This window comes from Nasonia vitripennis, chromosome 3, assembly GCF_009193385.2.
Source record: "Nasonia vitripennis strain AsymCx chromosome 3, Nvit_psr_1.1, whole genome shotgun sequence".
NCBI classification, from domain to species: domain Eukaryota; kingdom Metazoa; phylum Arthropoda; class Insecta; order Hymenoptera; family Pteromalidae; genus Nasonia; species Nasonia vitripennis.
In genome coordinates this window covers 156,062-180,360 of record NC_045759.1, presented here as the reverse complement: position 1 = coordinate 180,360, position 24,299 = coordinate 156,062, and the positions used below count along the sequence as shown (strand labels likewise).

The 24,299-nt window shown below is 53.5% G+C and overlaps 1 protein-coding gene across 3 annotated transcripts; it reads right to left on the bottom strand.

The window, feature by feature from the left end:
- Window positions 1-1,956: 1,956 nt before the first annotated feature.
- Window positions 1,957-16,628, bottom strand: CYP4AB21 (cytochrome P450 4AB21). Of its 3 annotated transcripts, XM_031926056.2 has the most exons (15): window positions 15,973-16,628; window positions 15,650-15,871; window positions 5,034-5,157; window positions 4,538-4,952; window positions 4,311-4,423; window positions 4,140-4,230; window positions 3,865-4,053; window positions 3,677-3,773; window positions 3,498-3,600; window positions 3,308-3,410; window positions 3,123-3,229; window positions 2,971-3,039; window positions 2,729-2,897; window positions 2,464-2,643; window positions 1,978-2,384 (listed from the first exon to the last, which is right to left on the bottom strand). In XM_031926056.2, the coding sequence occupies exons 4-15, from the start codon at window positions 4,689-4,691 to the stop codon at window positions 2,221-2,223; spliced, it is 1,539 nt and encodes a 512-aa protein (XP_031781916.1). In that variant the 5' UTR covers window positions 4,692-4,952; window positions 5,034-5,157; window positions 15,650-15,871; window positions 15,973-16,628; the 3' UTR covers window positions 1,978-2,220.
- Between the last annotated feature and the right edge of the window lie 7,671 nt (window positions 16,629-24,299).

The following is a 24,299-nucleotide window of genomic DNA, read 5'->3' as shown; positions in this document are numbered from 1 at the left end:
CGGAAACGCGATGCTCAGAGAGATAGAGCGGGCCCGAGCTTTTCCCTCAGTCGCGCAGTAGCCGAACAATAGCAAAGCTATTTTTCCAACTCTCTTTTCGAGGGCGAAATTCGGATCGTTACTCGACTAATGAATTTCAGCCGGTTGCGAATCGTTGCAATTTCGCGGCAGCAAAGACTTTCTAAATAACTCAATTCCATAACGCCATCAGATTTGGCGCGCGCGGCCGCAGGCGGAGCCCGGCATTTGCATACGCGCGCGCAGCCGTAAAGCTAAAAACGTGAAATCGAAAAAAGACCGCGCCTCTCGCGGCTCCTTTTCCAAATCCGCCGAATAACATGCGCGCGTACCAAGCTCGAGCCCACCGCGAAATTTGTTATTTTAATTCTCAAAGTTACAATTTCTCCGCTCCTTCGCCTCGCGGGCCGCGCGCTCCGAATAAATTAACAATAAATCCGCTCTCCCCCGGCGAGGGCCGAACAAACCGAGCGCTGCCGCAAACAAAAAGGCGGCAAGGGAGCAGGGCCGGGTGTTCGTTCTTGTCTCGCGACTCTCTCTTTTCCTCCTCGCCCGAGTTTATCGCATGCTCGCATTAGAGCGCACCTCTGCCGGGCGTGCGTGAAATCATAAATTTTTCTCCGATATGGCCGTGGAAAAGGAGGCGCCATCAGATTTTACGTGGAGCGATTATACAAGCGCGCATCAAAATCCTTCCCAGCGTAGTCGAGTTCGCGAGTCGCTGTATAAATATATGCTTTGCCTGCAGGCGCCCGCTGACTTTGACGGCCGGTAGTCCGGAGAGAAAAAGCTTGCAGCACTTACTCGCCTTGTACCTGCTGTATATTATACGTGATGGGAGGATCTTTTCACGATTCACGCTGGAGCAGCTAGGCCAGCTGACGAAGCTCCGGGCACGGCGTATGCTCCGGAATCGCCCCATCTCGTTAGTACTATACCCTGTGTAACGTGATTCATCCGATGCACCGAGAGTTACTTTGAGGAGAGAAACTCGTTCGCCTCTATCGAGAGCAAGCGTTTGGCAACAACAACAAAAAATCGAATAACTTCTCATCCAGGGCATCCGCAAGATGAAAAGAGCCGCGCGATTATAATAAAATATGCACATTTCATTACTCCTCTATGCTCGCGCTGGAAAACGAGGCGATTCTTTGGATCTCGCGCGTACAGTAGATATCGCGCCGTCGTGTCCTTCTTGTTTTCTCCTTCTGTCCCCTTTGCGCTCGCATCTTCGCTTTGGCTCGCCTTGTGGCTGTGGTGCAGCGAAAATAAATCGCGCGCGAGCATCGAGAAGCCCTCGCCGCCCCGGAGGAGAAATTCACGATGCCGCCGGAAGCCCGGATAACGCCTAGTTAGGAATTCGCTTTGTAGTTTGACGGAGGTCCTTTGAGAGCATAGCGAGCGAGTCGAGTCGCCAAGATAATGCATATGCAGCTGGATGATGAAACAAAGGCGATGAGAGTTGATTGACGCTGGTAAAACTTTCAGGATTTCGAGAAGGATTTAATAACGCCGGCTCGTGTTCTTACACGCCAATCAGCGTCTATTGCTTTCTATCCTCTGCTTTCATTCTTCCCTGGGAGTATATACACGCTAATGGGTGCACCCTCGTGGTGTCCAGGTTGTCGGCAAAAGATCGGGAACTGCTCCCATTAACTTTGTGTAACTTTGCTATATACTTCGATGGCTTGTTATCTATATAAACTCTCATCCGCGTAACTCTAACTTTGGCAAGAAGTTTTCTTCTCTACGGCAGATATGAAATTCAACCTTTCCAAAAATAATGTCGAGAGCTTTTGAGCTTGAAGTGACTCGTATCCAAGATTTACAGCCAAGTCGCCTTAAAGGCCTCGGGCTCATTAAACTTCTATTCGACTTATAAGCCACTCTAATTAAGATGTTCTTATACTAGAATTAGTTTTCATACAGCGTGCGACATTCACAGAATTCCAATTTTTATTTTCCTTTCAAGTTCGCAAAACTTATTAACAATCGAGTAGGATGATGATTCTCGCGAATGCCTCGAGTTATTCATGCGCGGCTAATCATGCGGACGCTTCGTTATCTGTCATTAACAATCCCAATTAATCTTGAAAATTTATCATTATGTTGGCTCGATGTATCGTCGTCAATAAGATTTCAATTAATACCCGCTTTTTAAAAATATACATTCCCGAGATGTCTACGAAATATATCGATGTCTTAATGATTAATTTTGACAAATCTCGTTCGTACAGGGCTGGCTGGTCTGATGACGATATCTAACAGAATTTTCATATCGGCTGATCTATCAATAGGCTCCAACTTAAAATTGTACAAAATACGAGCTATCAGCGATTTTAACTCCATCAGTGCAAATTTTTGGCCTGAAACAGATAAGATAACGCGTATGTAGGTGTTGTGGCATAGCTCGCAAAAAAGTTTGCGAAAAATCAAACAAAATACCTATGCAATTTCGAGGCCCTGCGCTGAAAGGAATGTAGGAGAATGGGTGACGTCCTTGAAGATTTTCCGGAAGAAATCTATCAGGATCAAATTTGTTTGGTTCTCGCCAAAACTTTCGGTCCCTATGGATAGGGTATAACTGCACAAACACTTCTGTATTCGCGGGTACGAGGTACTTCTCTAAAAGTCAAAACAATTCGTTTGTAACGTTATTTAAAGCAAGATAATTTTCAATCGATATGAATGGTGATGTTGTCAGTTATACTCAATTGAAGATCTTCAGTAATATAACGTGAAATGTTGGCAACAGGTGGATACAGGCGCAAAGATTCTTTAATGCAGCATTCGAGATAATTGAATTCTTGCAATTGCCGCATTCCTATTTTACCAGAGCTTTCGGTTAAAACTTTGATCACTTCTGCTCTGGCTTTTTCCTGGATTAAATTAAATTTGATTTAATTCCAAACCAAGAGTTGCATCATAAGAGTTAATTATAAAAATTCATACCTGGATTTCTTCATTTTCAGCCAACAGCATCAACGTGAATGTCATTGCCATTCCAGTTGTGTCGTGGCCCTACCAAGAATGATTGATTCCATTAGAGTTTAGGGATAGAAAAAGTTAAATGCTATATTATTTATCTGTTGTATATAGTATACTTCAAACATAAAGGTATCCACTTCCTCTCGAATCCCATCATCATCGATCAAACCATCCATTTCGGCTGACAGTAGAAGATCAAGCATTGCCAGTCGTTTCTTTCTGCCTAAAATGAGATTTCGGTGAATCAATACTTTTTTTTTCATTTTTCGTGCCAACAAACCAAATATCTCGGTCATTTTACCACTAGTAACGTAATCAAATTCTGATTCTTTTATGTCATCTGCCAAATTCTTTATATACTTGTAATCCGTATTTTTATGCTGCGCTTTTCGTTCCATTATAACCTATCGAAAGTAAAATAATCATCTTACTACGAGTGTGGGAAGGCACTGATTTTCAGGTTATGCTTTGTAAGAGAGTCGAGAGAATACCTTATCTGTAAATTCATGGAGAGTCTTTAAAGTTTTCTCTTGCAATTTCTTGAGCCTCCAACAGATGTTCATAACCCAGTCTGTCAAGTAGGGTCTTGTAATTCTTCGTAAACAATGAGCACAAACAAGATTATAAAAGCATCGAGCGCGTGTCATTTAAAGGCGCGTTTATAGTATACCTGTATATCGTAATGTTTCCCATCGTATAAACAGCATTCTTATATTTTTCGGCAGCTTTGCTTTCAATTTCATCCAGAGCGACGCCCATGGCAGATTCTGATAATAAATAAGACTTGTAAATAAGCGCTCAAATGTAATATTTCTATGTTTGATAAAAATATATATGATCTGCATATCGTTTAATTACCGCAAATAATGTTCAACGTATACTTTGAAGTTAATGGTGCTAAATCTTGAACTGTGTCGTCACCTTCGTCGTCTCTCATCTTTTCCACAAATCTCTCTGCATTTTCATTTGTAATATCCACATATTTCTTTAAAATATTAAAATGAAATGCCGGGGTTAAAATTTTACGACGACGCCTCCATTTTTCTCCTGCAAAAATAGAAAGCTACAATGTTTCCCAATCTTTTCGTTTACTATTCAAGAACGATTCTGCAAGAAAAAGCGAATTCTCACACCTGTAGAGGTCAGAAGACCCATTTTCAACCATGGTTGTAAATTTTTGTACGAGTAACCCTTCTCGATGTGTTTTTGAGATGTCAACAAAGTCTTGAACAATGTTATAATTAATTTATAAAGCATATGAGCAATAAATAGACTTTTAGATTATTGTATAAGGAAAACATTACTTCTACATCATCTGGATCAGAAATGCTGACTATACTGTAATAATTTCCGAGCCAGATTCTTATAGTTGGATAATACGTTTCAGTATAGCTTCGTACCACGTCCCACAATTGATCTATCGACGTAAATAAAAAGATCGTAATGCGGATTATTAAACTCTAAATATCAATACTAGATATATTAGCGCATTGATATGCGTAAAAAGAAATAATAAGCTGTTATATCTTACCTACCGGTGTGAGGCCTATTAATAGATTTCCTATTACCGGTAGACCTGGAGGTCCAGGTATTCGATTGATTAGCTTAACTTTTCTATCGTCTCTATTATTATAAATGTAGCAAAATATCAATCCCAATACGCACAACAAAATGTACATCAACATGATGATTTAATCGAGAAAAAAAACAAATTGGTTTTGATTCAATCTTGTATCAAATAGAAAATGAATGTTGCATTAATCATTACTCAGATTTCCTTTTAAATAAGCCTCACATTTCACACTGTTCTCAATGAATCTGACGATTTGCGTTGCTGGGGCGTGCATTTATTGTTATTGAGCCTTTTATCTCACTTAGAGATCTGTCATTGAATCGCGTTGCATGGATAAGATAGAAAATCCAATTTTAACAATCTGAATTTATATCTTGAAAGATATAATGAAATAATAAATACGACCAGTATATTGGTTATTTTCTTGCATGCTTTTATAAATAGATATATTTACGCAATGGACGGCGTTTGGCAAGGCGGTATGAATCAAGTCGAGAACGGCGCGAGAAGGCTTTCGCCTCGTCCTGCTATTTCAACGCAATTTTACGTCGTCGTCTCGACAATCCGTCACAGCTAGGCTACAAAGAATATGCCCATCATAAAAGAGAAACGACGGGCACTAGGTTGCAGGCTCGACTCTCCATGACTCTCCTGCATCTCGCGGAGCGGATTCGCGTCGTATGAGAAAAACTCGGGGGCCGCGGAGGGGAAAAACAGTAAAGCGGCAAGAATGTTGATTTTTGTTTGCATATCGGCGCGCAGCGAGACGCACTCCATGATATCTTGGAAATTGAAAAAGTTTTCCGACTCTACTCAGCGGCTGAAGCATGCGCAGTTTTAAGTCGAGAGAAACTTTCGTAAAGGCTTATTCTGCGCATGTGTGGTTGTGCTGTCAGTCTATTTAATTCGAAAAGTCGGGCTCGCAGCCCGGAATCACGATCGTCGGCGCGGAGCAGGCATCAGCGGGGCGCAGCTCCCCAAAAGCCCGCATCCTCAAAGGCGAGCGCACCGAGCTAGGCAGGAGCAGTGGGCGGCTCGCGATCGGCCGGCAAATGAATGATTTGCATGGTTGCCGCATGGGCGATTTGCCCATGCCGCCGGGCACACCGCTGCCTTATCTGCCGGGTACACACGTGGTCGCGCACGGACCGCTGGTCAATAATTCGTAATTGGGTTATCGAGGCGTCCAGTGGCGCGGCGCGCGATAGATTCCAGCCAATTTGTTGAAAACCCGACGCCAGCTGACTACGCGCACTTGACCAACGCTGTAGCGAAACGCTGACCGTGCGTGAGCGTCGCTCGCTGAAATTCATACTCACCGCCCAGGATCAACTCAATAAATAGAAATAGAGCACACCCGACTTTGGAGTGGCCTAAGTGTGGAGTAATCTTTTAGTGCAAATAGAGGCCAAAGCGGGCTATTGTGACTGCGTCTTCTCTCGGTCCGCCCCTGCGCGTCCTAGCCTAGATTTGGTCGCCCTTAACGAACTGGCTTCGATCTGGCGGACGTTCATTTCCCCCGCTTACTTTAGCCAAACTTTCCGATTGATGTTTGCGTCAGGGGGGGGGGGGCGGATGAAATCTCCGCCGCCGCGTATAAATTGCCTACGGGAATTCGAGTTAGGGCCTTGGCAAGCATAGGTCCGCGCCTTTATTAATAGTAATTCCGCAAACAGCATATTCGCGCTGGTATATTTAATAGCCGCGCAGTACACAGCTGTAATTACTCGGCAAGTCGCAGCGCAGTATAGGCAAAGGTCGCGTGCAAATGTTTACCCACGTCGCGAGCTCGCCCGCAAACCGATCTGGCCCCGTAATTAATACCGAAATCAATTATTCAAATAACACACGCTCGTTAATGGAAAATTACACGCTCAGCGGATAAATCAGCCCGTTCGAATTTTATCGGCCTGTTTTCGGTTCTGCGGCGGAAAGCGCAGAGGTCGGCGCCGCGGTAGAGAGCGGCAAATTTGGAATTAATTTGATGCACGGTCCCGACGCATCGGCATCCGGTCAGAAGAGGCCAGTCCGTTAATTTAATAATTGATTCGAGAGAGAGAGAGTCGCAACTAGGAATCGAAGTAGCCGCGACGAACTTGCACCGCGTAATTGCCGACTAATGTGGCTCGTTATTAATACCGCGTCACAATTCAAAGGTCCTATCAACGTCAATCCGCGGAGCAATTACGTCATGTCTCGGTGCAGCCGAGGCCTATTGGCCCGTACGAATTATTCAACAAAGCCATCATCATTTACTTGGCGGCGCGCGCAATATTGCGGGCCTCCGGGGAGCACCGGGGGAGGGTCGCGCGCAATATTCTATACTCGGAATCGTCGAGTATTTTTCCCCGCGATTTCGCCGAGCGTGATTAGCAATAAGAGCAGGAGCCTCGAGCGGCGCTCTCAATCTCGACAGGTACGCGCGAGGAATTCCTGGCGCAGGCTGGAAGAATCTATCAGAAAGATCGAGCGGCTTTACACACGGCGCACGTCGGCCGCGCCGGCTGACGAAGCGGCCGGCACTTGTTCTATCGGACGTCTCACTTTTGTCCAGCATGTCGGCAATATTAAATCGATCTTCTCCGCTCCTCTCTGCTCGGCCGCGGAGCCCTCTGTGTAATTACGAAGCCGAGTCGTCGTTTTTGCCCGCCCCGGCCGCCCCGGCCGCCCCGCCCGCAGCGCCGCTTGTACGAATAACTTTTCTGCCCCGCAGCCGGGTACTTATTATCGCCGCGTCATTGTTCTGTGTCCTCTGCCCCCGGCCGCGGCGCTTCTCTTGCCTTTATTACGCGCCGAGTTATTAGCGTAAGCGCAAACTTTTATAATTTAATAGTGCTTATTTTTTCGAAACGCCGAGCGCTTTGTGGCTCGCGGGGAATACGGCATGCTGGATGCGAGCGCTCCCGCGGCCGTGACAAATTAGCCGAATTAGCCGCGGCGCATTATTCATGCGGCATCGATGCGTCGTTGTTGCGTCGGGAAAGGAGAGTATCGCGGCCGCGCTCAAAGTTTAATTAGGAAGGGGCGCGCGTGCGGAGCGGATAAATAGTCGAGCCGAGGGGACGCTGGCTCCGATTGCAATTACTCCAGCCGATCGCGAGAGGGAGCCCATCTCGTCTCGCTTTCTTCCGGGCGATGCGGATCGTCGGGACGGGAGCTTTTTCGCGCCCAGCTCGATCTCCCCATTGTTGACGCTCGGCGCGGGTAATTGCTTTTTAAATTAGCCCGCAAGAACAAATTAACATATCAAACGCCTGTCTCCGAGACAATTGGCCTCGGCCTCTCCCCCGGCTCCCGTCTTTGAGAAACCGGATGCGAGAGCGTGTATTCCTTTGCAGGCCCGGCCTCGTTATGCGCAGCTCTCTGGCGCTTCTTTAATTAGTCATTCTGAAATTCGAGCGACGCGCTATTATGAATCTATTAATTTTATTAATAGTCGGCGAGAGCCAAGTCCACATACGTCGCTGTATGACTCTCTGTATATCTGTAGCTCCGCAGTTAAATTAACGCCGGGCGCGCGTATAATGCCATTGTGTAATTGCCGATGTTAAATTATCAGTTTCTCCCTGTTTGATCACAGCGAGCGAGCGAGCGAGCGAGCGGCGCACCAGCGAGAAATGCAAATCTCTGCCGTGTGTGCTCACCGCCGATCGCGCCAGCGCACCCGCTCGCCATCTATCTATATATATATATATATATATATATATATATATATGCCGCGGGGCCGAAACGAGAAAAACAAATACAGAGGCAATGACGGCTTCGGATTCTCATTTTTCTCCACCCCCCCCCCCACTGCCGCTTTTCCCCCCGAGAGGCAGATCGCAAGTTGCGCGCTCGCTCGGCCCCGGCAGGGCTGCGGCACACGTGTGTCTGGCTCATTTCCGTCATAGCATCGGCGCGATGCGGTTTATAGGATTTCGCGAGTTTCGCCGGCACTCGGTTAGAACTAAATTAACTCCTCTGCCGGCCTTTTGCGCTCTAGACTCTCGCGCAGTCGTCCCAAGTGGCCGTGGCGCGGACGTGTATCGTTAGGTCGGGCGGAATCGCGACTTGCGGTCCTCGACGGGACGGGCGTTTTTCCGCGCCCGCAGTATCTTCTCCTCTAACGAATCGCGCGCGTTTGGAAAGTAATCCGCGAACTTGCCGCCGCGTCGCGGACGCACTGGCACGAGCTCAAATTGGATCGCCGAGCGCGGCAACTTTCGGAGCGGCCCTCGGAGAATCTAATCGCTCGAGCAAAGCCCCTGGAAGCCCCTCGAAGCGCTCGCGCGTTTCGCGAGAGGATGCGCTGCAAACAGCCAAGAACCAATCAGCCTAAAACGCAACCGAGAGCTGCGCACACACGCAGAGGCTGCCGGCTCGTCGGACTGTTGTTGGTTTAGCCTGTTGACAGGCCGAAAAAACGCTTACTCAATTACATCCTCGATTGCTGCCCATTGTTTCGCCGGCGAGCGAAATGACTGCTCGGCTTTAAGGCAGCTCGCTTCGAGTCAAATCGCGGATGTGCGGCGGCGCAAACATATAACGCTCTCTAGCGCGCGAGCAACATTTTTACAAGCTCCATTGCGCTGCCGTTTTTCTCGGGGTCGGAGAGCGAGAGCCGACTTTCTCTCTATTTTTCCTCCCGGCCGAGCTCCTTTTTGCGGACTCGTTCGAGTGCGAGCGTTTCTTGAATTACTCTATTGTATGCGCAGTCAAGAGCCGCGGAATCCTGTTTACCTCGAGTGCTTTATTCGAGAACAATGGCCTTACTTTTATCGCCTGCTCTGCCGCGCGCGCGCGCGCGCTCGCGTCGCGAGAGGAGCAATCAATAATTGTTATTCAGCCTCCTCTCTCGCGTAAAAGTGCATTAAGCGGCCACTTCAGACGTCGCGCGGGATGAATCGACTGGGAACAGACCGGCGCGTCGAGATCGCGGAAAGTCCGAGAGAGAGAGAGCCGCGGGAGATGGCTGTTTGAGGAGGAAAAAAGCGCACGCGTGTATGCGCCGGACGAGGAGAAGAAGGACGAAGGGGAGAAAAGCGGTGTAGCTGTTGGCCGGCGTACAAACAGAGACGGGCAGTCGGGGGAGATGCTCGCTCGAGGGACACGGCCGATGTGTAGCGAGGAAATATACGAGCATCGTCCATTCGACTGATGCCCTCTCCTCTCTCAGGCGCCGCGCGTGCGTGTGCACGCCGAGGTGTTGTATGGACGACTCGCTTTCCTATTTATCGACTGCGATATATCTGCGAGGGGGAGCCTTGAGAGCCAACATTTCTCGTTGCAGTCGGTCCGCGTTCGCGCGGCCCGAAAGCTACACCAGCAGCGGCGGCGGCTGCTGCTGCTGCTGCTGCTGCTGCTGCTGAAGGGAAAGAGACGAGGAGGAAGCTGAGATAAAGAGCGAAAGGGATGAATCGCACGCGCTTTATACGTGCGGGGATCGCGATTCCAGCGAAGCTAGTTAGCCAGGATGTGCGCGAAAGTGGAAGAAGTGCGCAAGCGGGGAGCGGGCGGCGCGGCCGCGGAGAAGTTAAATAAGACAGCCGCTGATGGAGAAGGCGCGGCATTCATCCCGTGGGTGCAGTAATCCAAGGCCGGCCGGCCGGCGGAAAAGGCCAAAGGGACATCGACCGAGCTTTCGCCCTCCGCGCCTCCGGTGTCACTCCATCTCCGCCGGATGATTCGTCGCCCTCGACTTTGCGTGTACGCCGAGCAGAGAGACCTGAGAGAGAGAGAGAGAGAGAGAGAGAGAGAGAGAGAGAGAGAGAGAGAGAGAGCTTATTACCGGCGCAGTGTAACAAAAGACATTTCCAATTTCAGAGGAAATTCGACCTCGCCGCGGCAAATCTTGATTTATCGGAACACACGAGAGCTCGAGAATTTTTTCCCCGACGATGTATATACGCTACTGGCCGGCGCAGGCGATGCGCTGCCGGCGCTCTTTTTCCTCTAAAAATCACGTTCCTGCCCGGCTGCCGCTGTTGCTGCTGCTGCTGCTGCTGCTGCTGCAGTGGCCGCCTTAACACGACGTTATTACGTCCGTTTATCGGCAGCTCGACAAAACGCCGGGAAAGGGGATTTCTCGCGGCGTTCGGCCAGTCTTGATTTTCGCCGAGTCTGCTGCCACCGTCGACGCCGCCGCCGCCGCCGCCGCCGCTCGGCTTAATTGAATTATTTTCCCATACTTTCGTTATTTTCCTTTGTCCCTCTCTCGGCTTCGCGAGTCATGCCGAGAGCCTTCTCAGTGCTCGCAATAAAAATTGATTGGATCCGAACGAACGTTCAGCAGTAGTATGCCATATACTGCGTTTAATTTTTCATTTGTGCGAGCAGCTGGGAACCCGCGGCCCAGGAATGCCTTTGACTCGGCGCTCGACTGCGCCAAGAATGAGGCCCCGACGCCTTTGACGCCAGGTTTCGTCGCCTGCAGGAAAACGAGCTCGAAAGTCAGCGACAAATAGACGAACCGGAAAACACTGGACGGTCCGCGGGGTCCCCGGAAACGCGCGGGCGCGAGCTTTACGAGTCGAAAACAGGCGCGCTTTTTCCTCGTCGCCCTCATAAAACACGCTGATGATCCATTCGAACAGGCGCGCGCGCGCGCGCGCTCGGAGCCGAGCATTCGGTTGTACACGCTTGCCAATCGGCCGCCGGCGCTGCTCCGGAACGGCTTCGGGGAATCGCAACTTTTCGCCGAGACCAAAATGGGACTGCGGGGCAGAATGGCGCGAAAGCTAGTTTTTCGCATTCGACAATGCCGTTCACGCAAATGAAATTCGAATAAGCTGCGTTGAAAAGTTTCGCGCACGCACCAAGTCGTATCGAAATCGGATTTGTATGGATGGCGGCAAGCACGTTGAATATTGATCCTGCGCACAATGGCTGTTTTTACTGCGCCGCGCGCCGCGAGATTATATTGACACGACAGGATTTCGAAATGTACCCGACGCCTGCATGTTCCGTTTTCCGTAATCCCCTCATATCGCTTTCGCGAGCGAGCAGTCCAATCGGAAAGCTATCTCTCCATGTCTCTCGAGGGACAAGTCGAAAAAGTCGCGGAGCCGCTGCGGAAGGCAGCAACGATTTTAATTGATGACCGGGCAGGCCCCGCCCGCGGCCGCTAACGACGTCAACTTCGGCCCGACTCGCAGCCGACTAGCCGCACGAGTACTTTGGCAACTCCTGCAGCTGATCTCTCGCCTCTGCTCCGGGCTCCCGTCGGGGGCTACTCCAAAGGCCAAGTGCGCAGCCGGAATCTCTGTATGCGGCGAATCAATTAATAAGAGCGCGATAGGTATGCAGCTCGCGACTGCCTGCAGACTTTCTTGGATGAATAAGATATACGAGCGGCACGTGCGGCTCCGAACTTGAGCGCGGCTCGAAGACGTCGCCGGCGTAACGCGGCGAAACGCAAGAGCATTTTAACGCAGGGGCATTAATATCACACCCGGCAAGAACGACTGCGCATCATGCAAACACAATAAGCGCGAGCTGCCTGCGCGGATTCACCTCTTCCAAGCAGCACGAGTCCGAATAAGACCCCGACGCGAAATGGCCATTTGAACGAAGCGCGGCCCCGGCCTCCCGGCGCAAATCGCGCGCAATAAAGCAAACTCGATGCCTGATTAACCGATCCGCTGGGCTCTCGGCTAATTATGATTTCATGCGCGCCGGCTATAGGTCTAAGTCGCGCCGGGCGGCAGTTACTTTTCCGGCAGACTCTGGAACCGCGCCCGGCTTATAAACAACAAATTAGGAGCAGCCGCACAGTGGCCGGGCGCGGCCTGTACGGCTGGAATTCGATATAGGAATTCCCGGGGTAGACCGAGCGTGCGGCTTATGGCTCGATGCAGCGGGAGCAGCCTGTCCAGTGCACGGGAAACTGGCGGGCCGGGGCCAATTTAATAGGGCGATGCGATCGAACTGCAGATCGTCGCGTCAAGACAGACAAGGACAATTCTCAACCCCGGACGGAGTCGGGAGCGGAGCCAGAGCAGGAGCTGCCTTTCAACTGCTCGGCTGACGGAAAAACTGCGCAATGAAAAACGGCCGGTATTTGTCTGAGCTCGCAGTCTCGCGTGCGCGAAATTTATGCCGGCTACGTGTTCGGACTCGAAGCAGGCGAGAAGCGCCTGCTGATTTATCCGCGGCCGCGCACTCGCCGGCGCTGCAAGTGATTTCGGTCCTGCGAATTTCAGGGGTTCAAGGCCTCGCGACATCGAGCGCCGAAATTATTTAAATAAATGACGGCACTCCTCGCCGATAAATAAGGAATTACGAGCTCCGGAGAGAGTCGGCCCCGCCATAATTGGTAATCGTCGAGAATCGCCTGCAAACGGAATAATTGATAAAATGTTGAATTATGCACCGCGCGGGGCTAATAACGTAATAGCCCGCCCGATGATTATGCGACTGCAGCGTAAATCATCGATTCTGACATTTAGCTATATGCCGCGGGAGTCGAGGGCCTATCGCGTCCGCAATCCCTAATTTCAGGGGCGCGAGTTATTTTCTTCGATCAAATATTTCGAAATTAAGGCGGAAGCCGCGCGTTAACGCGGCACGTTAAGCGCATTATTATTATTACTGCGATAACTGCGCGCGCGCGCGCGCGCGGCCCGGATATAGCGCGTTGTTTACGATTGTCGCTCCCGCTGTAAATTCGGCCTTTGGCCGAACGAGCGAAATAATGCGCGCGCGTTAACTCGGCTGTCGGCCGAGCGAGAAGTTGCACGCGTTTCGATCGGCGGGCCCCCGTTAAATATTGCGCGAGAAACTTTTTGCCACGATTGCTGCGAGTTACACAGCTGCGCCGGCAGAGTTTGCTCGCCGGAGTAATTCCGTGACGTATGCGTCGGCACGGACCCACTGCTATCCATGCTGCTATCCATGCTGCTATCCATGCTGCTATCCATCCGTCAATGTGCTCGATCCGGTCATCCCCGCGCGATCACCTTGCATCCGTCATATCGACTGCTCGAGACGCTCTTCCCGGCGCCGAGTCGCGCGGGGAAGTGAGCGAAGGCCCGAGAGCCCTGGGCCGGGAGATAAAGCCGCGGCAGTATTTTATTGGCCAGTTGACTTAGCGGGCGCGGGCGCGCGAGCCAAAAGTAATTTATGTTTTGAATATGCTAAAACTCCGCCCATATATATGGAGCGGCCAGTGCGCTGTGGATAGCGCCGGCGCGTGCGGGCGGATAACGAATTTGGCAAACGAGCCGAAATTTTTCATTCCTCCCGCTCGAATCAGGGCCTCGGCAGGAGCGACCGCGACACTCGCGGCAATTTACTCGGCAATTCCCGCGTCGTGTGCGCGCACGCGCGCGCTGTCAAAGCGGCGGCTCGAGCAACAACAAGCGCGGCCTCGCGGGCTTGCAGGCAGATTCAGGCGGAAAGTCAAACGCGAGGCACTGCGGGGGATAGGAGATTAGATTGGATTATGCCCCCAGATTAGATTTTGCCGTTTAACTTTGCTGCGCAGCTGCCGGATAAGCCGGGGACGCCAATATTTATCGCGATGGATCAGCGCCGCGAGCCCTGCGTCTTTTCACCCCGTTTTTCCCCGGCTCGAAAAACTGCCGTCTATTTTGCGCTGGTAAAGATTGTTTGCGAAATGATCGCAACGCGCCGCGCGCCCAACTCGAAACGCATGATGGGAGCCGTATATAGGGCTAGTCGATGAAAATAAATGCCGGGGGCGGAGAAACGTCGAGAAAGTTTCCAACTTTCCCGCGGAATTTATTTGCCGGTTATGGATAACTCTTTTTTGCGCCTTCTCGTATTAGCGATCCGATATTAAAGTTTCCCGCTTCTCTTTTCTCTCGGCGGCCGCTTGTAGCATTATACGCGCGTGCTTATAGGCGCGCTTGATGCTAATTTTATCGTCCAACTTTTTAATCGCCGAGATTTTCAGTTTATTACGAGCGGCTTAAGCGTTCGCGCGTTTATTATGTTGCTCGGCCGCGCTAAGCACCCGCCACCGAGACGAAGAGCGCGAGTCTCGGCGCAATCATCATCGAAAATTGCTTTATTACTCATTCGCGGGCACGCGTCGCATCAATCTCGAGTCGGAGACGGAGCGAGCGTCTTTCTCCTTCTCGATAGTGGCCTCGCCGGATTGCGCCCACAGTCAGCAATATAACGCGAGCGGCGCTTCGAAGCTCTGTACTTTACGGCGCTCAATTAGCCGAGTGGAATGCGGCTGCGCCGCGAGCCGTAAACTCGCTCGGGAAAATTAAAATACGCGGCCCCCCCCCCTCTCTCGCTCTCTCTCGCTCTCTCGGGGGGCGATTTATCCGGCTCCTTGCGGATTTCCGAGAGCAGCTCGCGCATACCTACGATCCCCGATGACGAGCCGGCGCTGCAGCGGGAGCACCGGCAGCTCTAAGCGCGCGGCTGCAGATGGTTAACACTTTATTTCGGCGAGAGCCGTAAATCTGCCCCCGGCTCGGCTGCAGCGCGCAACTTGAACTCGCGCCAAGTTTCCAGTCCATGCGTACATTATGCGACCCTCCGATTTCTCCCTGGCTCTCTTCTTGCGCGCTGCTCGGAATTCTTATTCCCCGCGTTAATTATTCCCAGCGGGCCGCGCGATTTTAATGCGAATGCAGCCCCCGCTTTATTTCCTCGGCGCTCCGCGGTAAACAGAGCTGCGGCGACAGCCCGAAGTAATGCCGCTTAGGCGCCGCTCCACGGACGATGCTCGCGGCCGGCTTTGAAAAGTCGTTCGCCATATCGAAGAATGCTCGTTGCTCGAGAGGGTGGGTGGGGGGGGGGCAGGGGGCAGGGGTGAGTTTCACGATCAGCGGCGCAATTCACACGCACGTTCCCCCGGCGAACGAGTGCGCGCTGATTCAGGCGATCGGCTGCATAGTTGGCGCGCCTTCTTTCTCCACCGCCGCCTCTTAATGGCCGGCGCGTGCTGCAGCGGCCTGAATTTTTCGGCGTAGCCGAATTCTCAGCTCCGCGAATACTACGTGTATGTACGACTGTTTGTTATTGTTTCGCGCGCAGTCGTTCACTTCCCGGCCGGAATAGCTGCGGCTCAATTTGGGAAATTGCAAATGCAGTTGAATTTCGACTCACTTCGCGCGGTCTACGGCTTCCTCCTGCCCTCCTCCACGGCCAGGGGCGCGTAGTTCCTCGGCGTCCGCAGCTCGATCTCGAGGCTGTTCCGCATCTCGTCGGGGCCGAGTATTTGCCGGCTGGTGCGCAGCAAGAAGAGCTCCTCGTCCGGCCGCTTGGCCGGCGGCGCCTCGTTCGGGATGACGTTGAGTCGCGCGCAGCCGGGCTCGGAGCACTTGTTGCCTGCGCGCGATGTGCGAGAGCGAGACGCCGGATTAATCCGCGGGCCGGGCGGCTCGATTTTTTCATTTCTCAGCGCGGAATCGATCGACGCCGCGAGTTACCTCCGGCGTCCTCGCGAGCGGCTTTCATCCGGCCGGCGCTCTTGGCCAGCCGCACCGTCAGCACATTCCCGTCGACCTCGTGGCTGAGCTCGTCGTGCGGCGAACGCGCCTCGACGGCCGACCCCTCCGCTCCGCGGCGAATCGATGGCCGATCGGCCAGCTGCGATTTCGCCCTTTTTTCCATTTTTTTCTCCTCTCTCCGTCGCGCGGGCCAGACCGAGTTGGAAATGTACAAAATACACGGGGAATTTCGGGAATTTCGCTGCGCTGCGGTGACCGGGCGCCAGGGAAGCGGGAACCGAGCGTATCAGAGAGCTTTGATTGAGCTCTCGCTCCGCCGACGGCTGAAGTTGGACGCGTATCGTCTCTCTGCGCTTGACGGGCGGCGCTCTCTTTTTCGGCATTCCTGTACTACACCTATAGGTATATAGCTGGGCCGCAGCGAGGTTATCCTGCAGCTCCCGAAAATGTTCCGAGTTAGCACAAGTTGCTGCGGAGAAAAAGGAGAGTCGCCAGCCGCTGATCGCCCGGATTAATCTCACCGAGCGATCCATTCGCTACTTCGAAAATTACGTCGAATGAGGCGCCTCGCAAAACGAAGCCCATCCGTCTTGAGCGCAGAGCGGCCACGAGCAGATCTTCCGCGAGAATCGGCTCTCGGTGTGGGCTCCCTCCGGAGGTGTACGCATTATTCCGCGGCTGAGAAAAATTAGGAGAGCTGCAGGTGCGAGCGGTACAAATGGGAGCGGCGCGGAGAAAAAATGGAAATGAAATACGAGGGAGAGCCAAGAGGAGACGGGCTTTTCGCGCAATTTCTTCCGCGCGACGACAGGCCTCGGCGCTCCCCCGCATTCTTCTGGACTCATTTCCCGAATGGCCGGGTAAAAAATAACGGCACGCTGGCTGGAAGAAAACCTTGGCCCGGCAGCTGGGAAATAATCGAAATAATCATAATCAGACGAGATCGCCGAGCTGAAGAACCGCGGCCGATAGAGTCGGAACGGCCATAAATCTCCGAGCAGCTCGTGGCATATTTACCGCGAATAATTGGATCTCGGTGCAGGGAGGACTGGTGGCAGTGTTCGGGCCGCGTTAAATAATACCGGGAGAGACGAGAGCCAGCCAGCTCGCTCGGCGGTATTAATTTCATTTGCATTAACGGCCCGCGCGCGACTATCCCCAAAGCGCATTACTTGGAGTCAATAATGAATTCGCCGCTCGGCGCGCTCGCTCTCTATCAAGCCTCCCATTTTTCTCCGGCCATTTAAAAATTGTTAATTTACGCGTCGGCGCTGTGTCTGGAATTCGAAAAGCGGGCACGCACGTCTCCTCTCGCTTCCATTCGCATTCGAGGCAGAGTTTCGCCGGCGAATAAAGCGATCCCGATCTTCACGGCGGGGATATATCTATATGTAGAGGCGCGGGGCTGCTGCAGTCGATGCGATCGGTCGCGACGATCAGGAGGGCAGCTGCTCGAGACTCGAGTGCCCGGCGAATAGATGCAGACGTTGCTGGCTGACTTGCTGTCTTTAAGTAACGCGACAATAATTCTCGGCGACGCGCCAACTTTGCCAATTATACACGCGCGCGACCTGACAATGGAGAGGACGCGTGCGCATATTCAAAGTAGCGAAGGGGGAGAGACTTCCGGCAATCCAAGTGCCTGCGGTGTGCGCCCCGCTCTCGAGGGGAGTTTCGCGAAAGTTTCGCGCTCGCGCGCAATCAGCCCGAGGGGAAGACGCCGAGGCCCGAGGAGGGCCAAGTGTTGTTGCAAGGTTGCAACAACGAAAGTCACTTGGCCGGAAAAGCGCCTGCAGATGCCTGGCGTGGAGGCCGATCGGGAGCCGCCGAGCTTAATTGAGTCGGCCGAGAAATATCAAGCGAGAAAATTCAAGCAGCCCCCCTCGAAGCGCTCGCCGATAAGAGGAAGGAGGAGGGGCGACGGCGCCGAAAGGGGCCGAGAGCCGCGCGAGGTCAGCGCGTGACAAACGAGCTTGTTTGTCTGGCCCGCGCCTCTCTTACGCGCGGATAACGAGCCACCTCGGGGGCTCTTCTGCAGCCGCCGCTGCCGCTTTGTCCGGGTTAACGTATGTGGAGGGGCTGACGCGTGAAGACGCGCAAGAGCGAGGGCCGTGCCGCCGCACTAATCAAACGAGCCGGTCACTGCCCGCGTGGTTGGCCGCGCTGTTAGCACGAGCCGATGCGATAAAAATGAGCGGGCCGCGAGCTGCGTACTCTAAATGCCGTTATATATAATCGAGGGCCGATATCGCGCTAATTTGCGGCACGGGGGTGCGAAAATGTCAGCCAGCCCTAATTAACTCGCTCGCGCGCATTCGTAGGCCGGCGAGGGAGAGGAGGCATTCCGCTCTCGGAATTCGCTCTGATGGCCGGCTGCAGCCGTCCGCTCCCGCCCGAGTCGTGGGGATCATCGCGAGTCTGGCCGCCCCGGCCCCAGACATTAATATACGCGAAACGTCTTGCCCCATCGCGCACACTCGACTCGCCGGCGAAAAAAGGCGACATCAGCCTCGGGAAACTCTGCTCTCGCCGGCATTAATAAATTCCGTCGTGCGGAGCAGCAGCAGCAGCAGCAGCAGCAGCAGCAGCAACCAGAGGGGCTGAATTTTTAATACACGTCGCAGCCGTTATGAGAGGCTCGAGGTGACGGGAGAAACACAAAAAAGTCCAAGTAGACGCGAGCGCAGCGGCAACGCCGCCGGAGCAGCCTGGAGGCCTCTGATAATCCGGGTATAAATTCAGCGCCGCCGCACCATTTTTCGCGGCGTAACTCATCGAAGACGTTGCCCGGGGGCTTACCGACGGACGAGCACTGTACGAAAGTTAAGGATTTGGATTCGCTGTTTAGAAGCGCCGCGCACAGTCCGGTGCACTTTAATTCCGCGAAATTACGGCTTCCCAGTTCGCTCACTATCGCCGGGATGGATCTATTCAATTTTCCTGGCTGCTGCGGCCGCGGGCTAGATCGTAATCGCGTTAGGGCCGCTCGGCCGCTTCTTAATTGGATTTTATCAATCTAACGGTGAAAAATTTCGGGCATTCAATTGGTGGCGATGGCCGCGCGGCTCGGAGCTCGCGCACGCTTTTACGCTCGGCAGTTTGGCCATCTTATCGCGCGGCGGCGCGCGTTTCTTTTCATCTCCGCGGGGCCGATATTTACGGCGTGTTATACGGCACGTAGCGCCCGGCGCTCTTTCCCCGCTGCCGGCAGCCAAAGCGCCAATTACGCCGATGATATTTATGTTTATGGCTTAATATCGCGCGCGTCGGCAGCCGAATAAGGAGCTTGAGTTAAGGAGCGCGGGATTTATTGCGCCCGCCGGCGAGATTACTTTTACGAGCTGGCGCCGCGACCGACCGATGGACTGTAAAAGCTTGATTCGAGCTGCATAATAAAGTGTCGCGCGGCCCGCAAGGCGCTGGGAGTAGAGTAGTAGAGCGCGGAAGAGACAAAAACATCGAGCAGGGAGATGGATAGCGTGGCCCCGGCTCCGCGTAATTTGGGTAATGCAATGCAGCCGCGGCGAGGGAGAATCAGAATGCGAGCAACGAGCAACGAGCAACGAGCAAAACGCGGCCTGCTATCCGCGAATGTCCGAAATTAAGATGAAACGCGCTCGGCGCCGCGCGCCGCGCGCCGCGGCAGCTCTTAATTGGGAGCGATGCCGCGCGCGCTTTTGTTTACGGAATCTAGCGTGGAAAAAGCAGCCGTCGGTCGGCCTGTCGGCGTCGCGAGCGGAGGTGAAATTTCGCGAGCCGCTCCCAGCTCCTCCCGTCTCCTTTCCCGCGCGCTCCTTTGTCAGCCCGGGAAAATCCCTTTTCGCCTGCCTGAGAAATTTATGACGATTCGCGCGAGCGCGCCTCCAAGATAAGCGCGCGGAGCGTAATTCCAGGCTTCCCCAGCCCTGTTCCAGCCGCTCGCGTCGCCGAGGAAGCGCGGACTGCTTATAGAAGCGGCCAACGCGGCAGTCGCGCGCTCGATTCCCGTCGATTTTTTCTTAAGCACACAAGTTGGCTCGAGGCGATAAGCGCCTCCCCGTCGTGTGTGGGAATTCGGCGTTACCCGCGCCGCGACGCGCCGCGCCGCTCGGCAAGTCATTCAAAGTTTTGAGCCAGCTCGTCGACGACAAGGGAGCGGGGGCAAGTTTACGCGCGCGGCAGAGGAACAGCCTGTTTGTACTGACTCGGAGCAGCGTCGTACGTGCGCGCGAAATTTATCGAGCGAATTTCCGAGAAACGTGTTTGCTCTCTTCTTGCCTCAAATCCCTTCTCGAGCGGGCATTTTTTCAGCTCGCCTAGCCGATCTTCGCGCACGGAAGAATGTTATGAAATTTTCAAGTTTTAACGCCAGCTCGGAGTTATTTCCAACTTTCTCCTCGCGCGGCTCCAGGCAGCCTGGGAATGCCAATTTCTAACTCCTGTTATTGTTTACGAGCCGAGACGAGGCGCAATTTTGCGAGACTCGATCGCGAGCCTCTTCGGCCCGACGAATTAAGTGCAGATTCGATTAGGGCGCATTGATTTCCTCCTTTTCGCAGCTTCGACGCTAAATAAACGATTTATTTAGAGACCTTCCGCTCGGCGATAACCGCTCGCGAGATGGCCCGGCCAAGCAAAGCTGCGTATTGCATCGCGGGAATCGACGAGTTGCCGAGGAAACCGGAAACCGCGAGTCCCTCGTCCAGACAAATCCTGCCAGCGACATGCATGGGAATAACCGAAAAAACTTTTCGACGCTGAGCCGAGCTGCGTCTGCGGCTGCCGCTCTTATCTTTGCGGGGAGCAAAGCTGCTTGCGCGCGCCGACGCGGATTCGACAGCCCTCGGAGGTCGACGCTTTTCCTATTCTTCGAGCCCTGCACCGCGCGTGCCGTCTGAAGGCGCAAAGAGGATTTGCCGCCGCCAGACTCCCTGCCTCTTCCGAATCTCCGCTGCAAACCAGTCGCGAAAGATAAGCGTGAATTAAACTTTCCATCACTTTTCATCGATTTCGGCCCCGCGCGCGCAGTAACTCGTCGGTGGGCCGCGTCTCACGACAAGAAATTGGCCGCGGTGGGAAACAAAAGATATTGCATTATTATCGTAGCTGGAGAGAGAAAGAGAGAGAGCCTCGGCGCCTGCACTTTTTCCCCCGTCGCTCATGCAAACTACTGCGGCTGTAAGCGCGCATTAATGCATGCGCCGACGCGTAGCTGCTCTCGCCTTAACGAGACCTCGGCGTCGAGCATCGGCTTCCGCCGTCCGCCGCTCGGTTCGTCAAAGCGATCGCCGAATCGAAAAACCCGAAAAACGAAGTTGAAATGTTGACGATTTGCCTCGCCTCGAGCGGAGCCGCGCCCGAATTTAATAACGAATGCAGTGGCGATGCCCTCCTCCTTCCCGCGCACTGTTCGCACGAACGCGAGCGAGGGGCTTTTTGGCCTTTTTCCTTTTTCAAGCGGATTCGGGCTATAAAATATGCCTGCAGCGTATCGATCACGGAGTGCGAGCGAGCAGCCGTGTTTACAATTACGAACTCGCGAAATCCCGCTAATCCAAACGCAGAGCCGGAAAACTCTGCAGCTGCGCGCGATGCGAAAAAAAGGGAGGAAAGAGCAAGGGGCGCCTAATCGTTATTTACGGAGCCCCCGAGCCTGCACTCCGCCGAGAGACACGGGAGAACCGCCGCGGCCGCAACATCATTCGATCAAAGGGATAATTGTATTTTGTACGAATTCGAGATAAACCGCGAAAAGCGGAGCGAGCACGGAGGAGGGGGAGGGCGAGAGAGGCCGGGGAGGCTCGCATAACATCAACATATAATTTGCAGTGGAGCCGCGAGCCCGCATTTCCATAATGCGATGCATCGAAAGCCGTGAGCCGATACTGCGGCCGGGCGCGCCGCCTCTCTTTTCTCGAGCTCCTCTCGGATCGCGTCTACTACGCCCGGAGAACTGCGGCGGTATATGCGTGCATTATGCGTACGTGTGCAGCCAGAGAGACGGGCGTCGAAGGCTAGTTGACTTGTAGCTGATGTCGCGGCATTACCCGCCGGGACTGTTTCGGTGTACGCGCAGTGACGAGATCTGGGATGTGCGGATCGGCCTGGCGCGAGGCTTAATTCTCAGGGCGTAATTTGCCTGCTGCGCGGCCCGCAAGTTCCAAAGGAGAGCGTCGCAGCTCGTAACACGGCAGCTCCTGCCTGAGCTACATATTATATATACATCTTAGCTGCCGGGCTCCCGGCGGTTTAATAAGAAATTGAGAGGCGCCGGGGGAGGAATTCGATCCCGCTTCCCTCTCTTGTGCGACGCACAAGCGCCCCTACCTTCATTTTCCCGGAACTGAGACTCGCTGCCGCCGCGACGAATACAGTTTCGCGCGATGAAGCTGTCGGGGCTGACTTATCGTATTAATCTATTCTCCCGAGAAGACTCCGCGAGTCCTGCATTAGAGCATCGCAGCGATCCGAATGAGCGGAGCGAAATAGTCAAAGGGTGGCGATCTCGCGAATAGGCTGCTGCTAGCTATCACTCTGGCCGCGACTCGCGCGAGACAAGGTTCTTGCGAACTCCACCGGAGATTAAAGGGGGGGGGGAGGGCTGAAGCTTCTTTCGAATTTTCCAAAAACACCTGTCCTCCATTCTACGTGGAGCTACGCTGGATCAGTTGCTCTTATTTTCCAAGCCCTCGACACACTTTCCCCCCGCAAGCAGGACCATGCAGGATGGAATCCGGAATCCGGAAGCGTAATCGCTCGTCCGACTCTCGGTCCCCGTGTCCCTTTCCCCCCGCGCTGATTTACAAGTTCGCTCCGCATGCGAAATAACGAGCGATCCTCGTCTCTGGCTCTCCGGGGGAGCGGGGCCGATGAATCCGAGAGTGAGAGAGGGAGCGTTTCAGCACTTTCGATAAATCAAAGCGTTTTCCTCCCCTCCTGCGTGTAAGTGCGTCGCGCTAAAAGCCTCCTCCCCTCGGCGAAAAACAAAGGGCTGGAATGGCAAGCGGAATAAGTAAAGAGCCGCACGAGAGTCGCGAGGATTCGGTGGCGACCGCGCAGCTCGTCGAATATTATATGCCGACAGTCCGATTTGCCGAATGTAGGCCAGGCTCCTGGTCCTGGACTAATCAAGCTTAATTACTGCCTTTCGAGGGCTGGTTATGGAGTGGAATCGTGCGGCCGTCTGACCGTGCGCGGGCTTCTCTACTGGGCGCTCGCAACGCAAACGTAATCTAGCTAAGGACACTAAGGTCGCTCGTTTTGCGACTTCAAACTCGAAAGCGCTTCCGCGGGGAGACGCGCGTCGCTCCGGATGAGTTCCGCGCGTGTGGACTCACTCGCGGCAAGAAAAATGTTTTCTTACGCCGGAGACGGGAGAAGAGCAGGCGCAGCTGCGGCGTACTCGCATAATCCGCTTGGACCCGCGGCTGTCTGCTCTGGCTCGGCCCTCTGTTTTCGCGCGCGAATAAATCGCGGGAAATCGAAATCAAACGAGTAGGCGAGACAATGGGCGAGAGTCGGAAAGCAATGTCGCGGCGCCTGGCAGCGGAAGGTGGCGAGATGGCGAGATGGCGAGATGGCCCCCCTTTGTCAGCCGAGCAAATTATGGATTATTATCTGCCCGCCTCCGCCCATCTGGCGCTGCACTTCAGTATTGCCCGGAATCGGAATAATTCAATGCGGACAACAATATGCCGCGGCTGCCGAAGACGAGCCGCCGCCGTATGACTAAGTAGGCTAGCCGAGCGCGCGTGTACATGCGCGAGGCCGGCGCATCGTCAATCACGCGTCGGACCTGCTGCTCAATCGATGTAGGATTGCGGGACGCCTCGCAGAGAACAATTTCGTCCCTGACGAAAAATACGTGCGCTGCCCTAGCTGCGTTCTTTTGATTTGAAGCTCTAACGCCCCGCACATTGCGTGCAAATGGCTCGAGAGCCGAGTCGGGCGCTAAGTAAGGCGAGACTGTAACGGCCAAATGCCAGCTCGCGCGAAAGTATTGCGCGTTAATAATTCGCGCGGCCGACACGGCGCCGGAACTTGTCCCTGCAAACTGTCTTCCTGCAGCCGGTAACGAGTTCATTGTCGCGCCGAGTTTTGCGGCGATTTATACGTCGAGCTAAGCGCAGCAAGCGACTCGGCGCACGTACGGCTATTACATGCCCGCGCTCTCGTGCGAAGCGTCCTCGGTTTGTTTCGCTGGAAGCAGCTCCGCATAGGTGTCGAACGAGCGAGGCGCGTCTTTGTCAGGCAAGTTGCAGCCATCATTTTCCCATTCACTGCCTGGGGTTTAGCCCCCGCTGCAGCGATCGCTTTTAAAAATATCG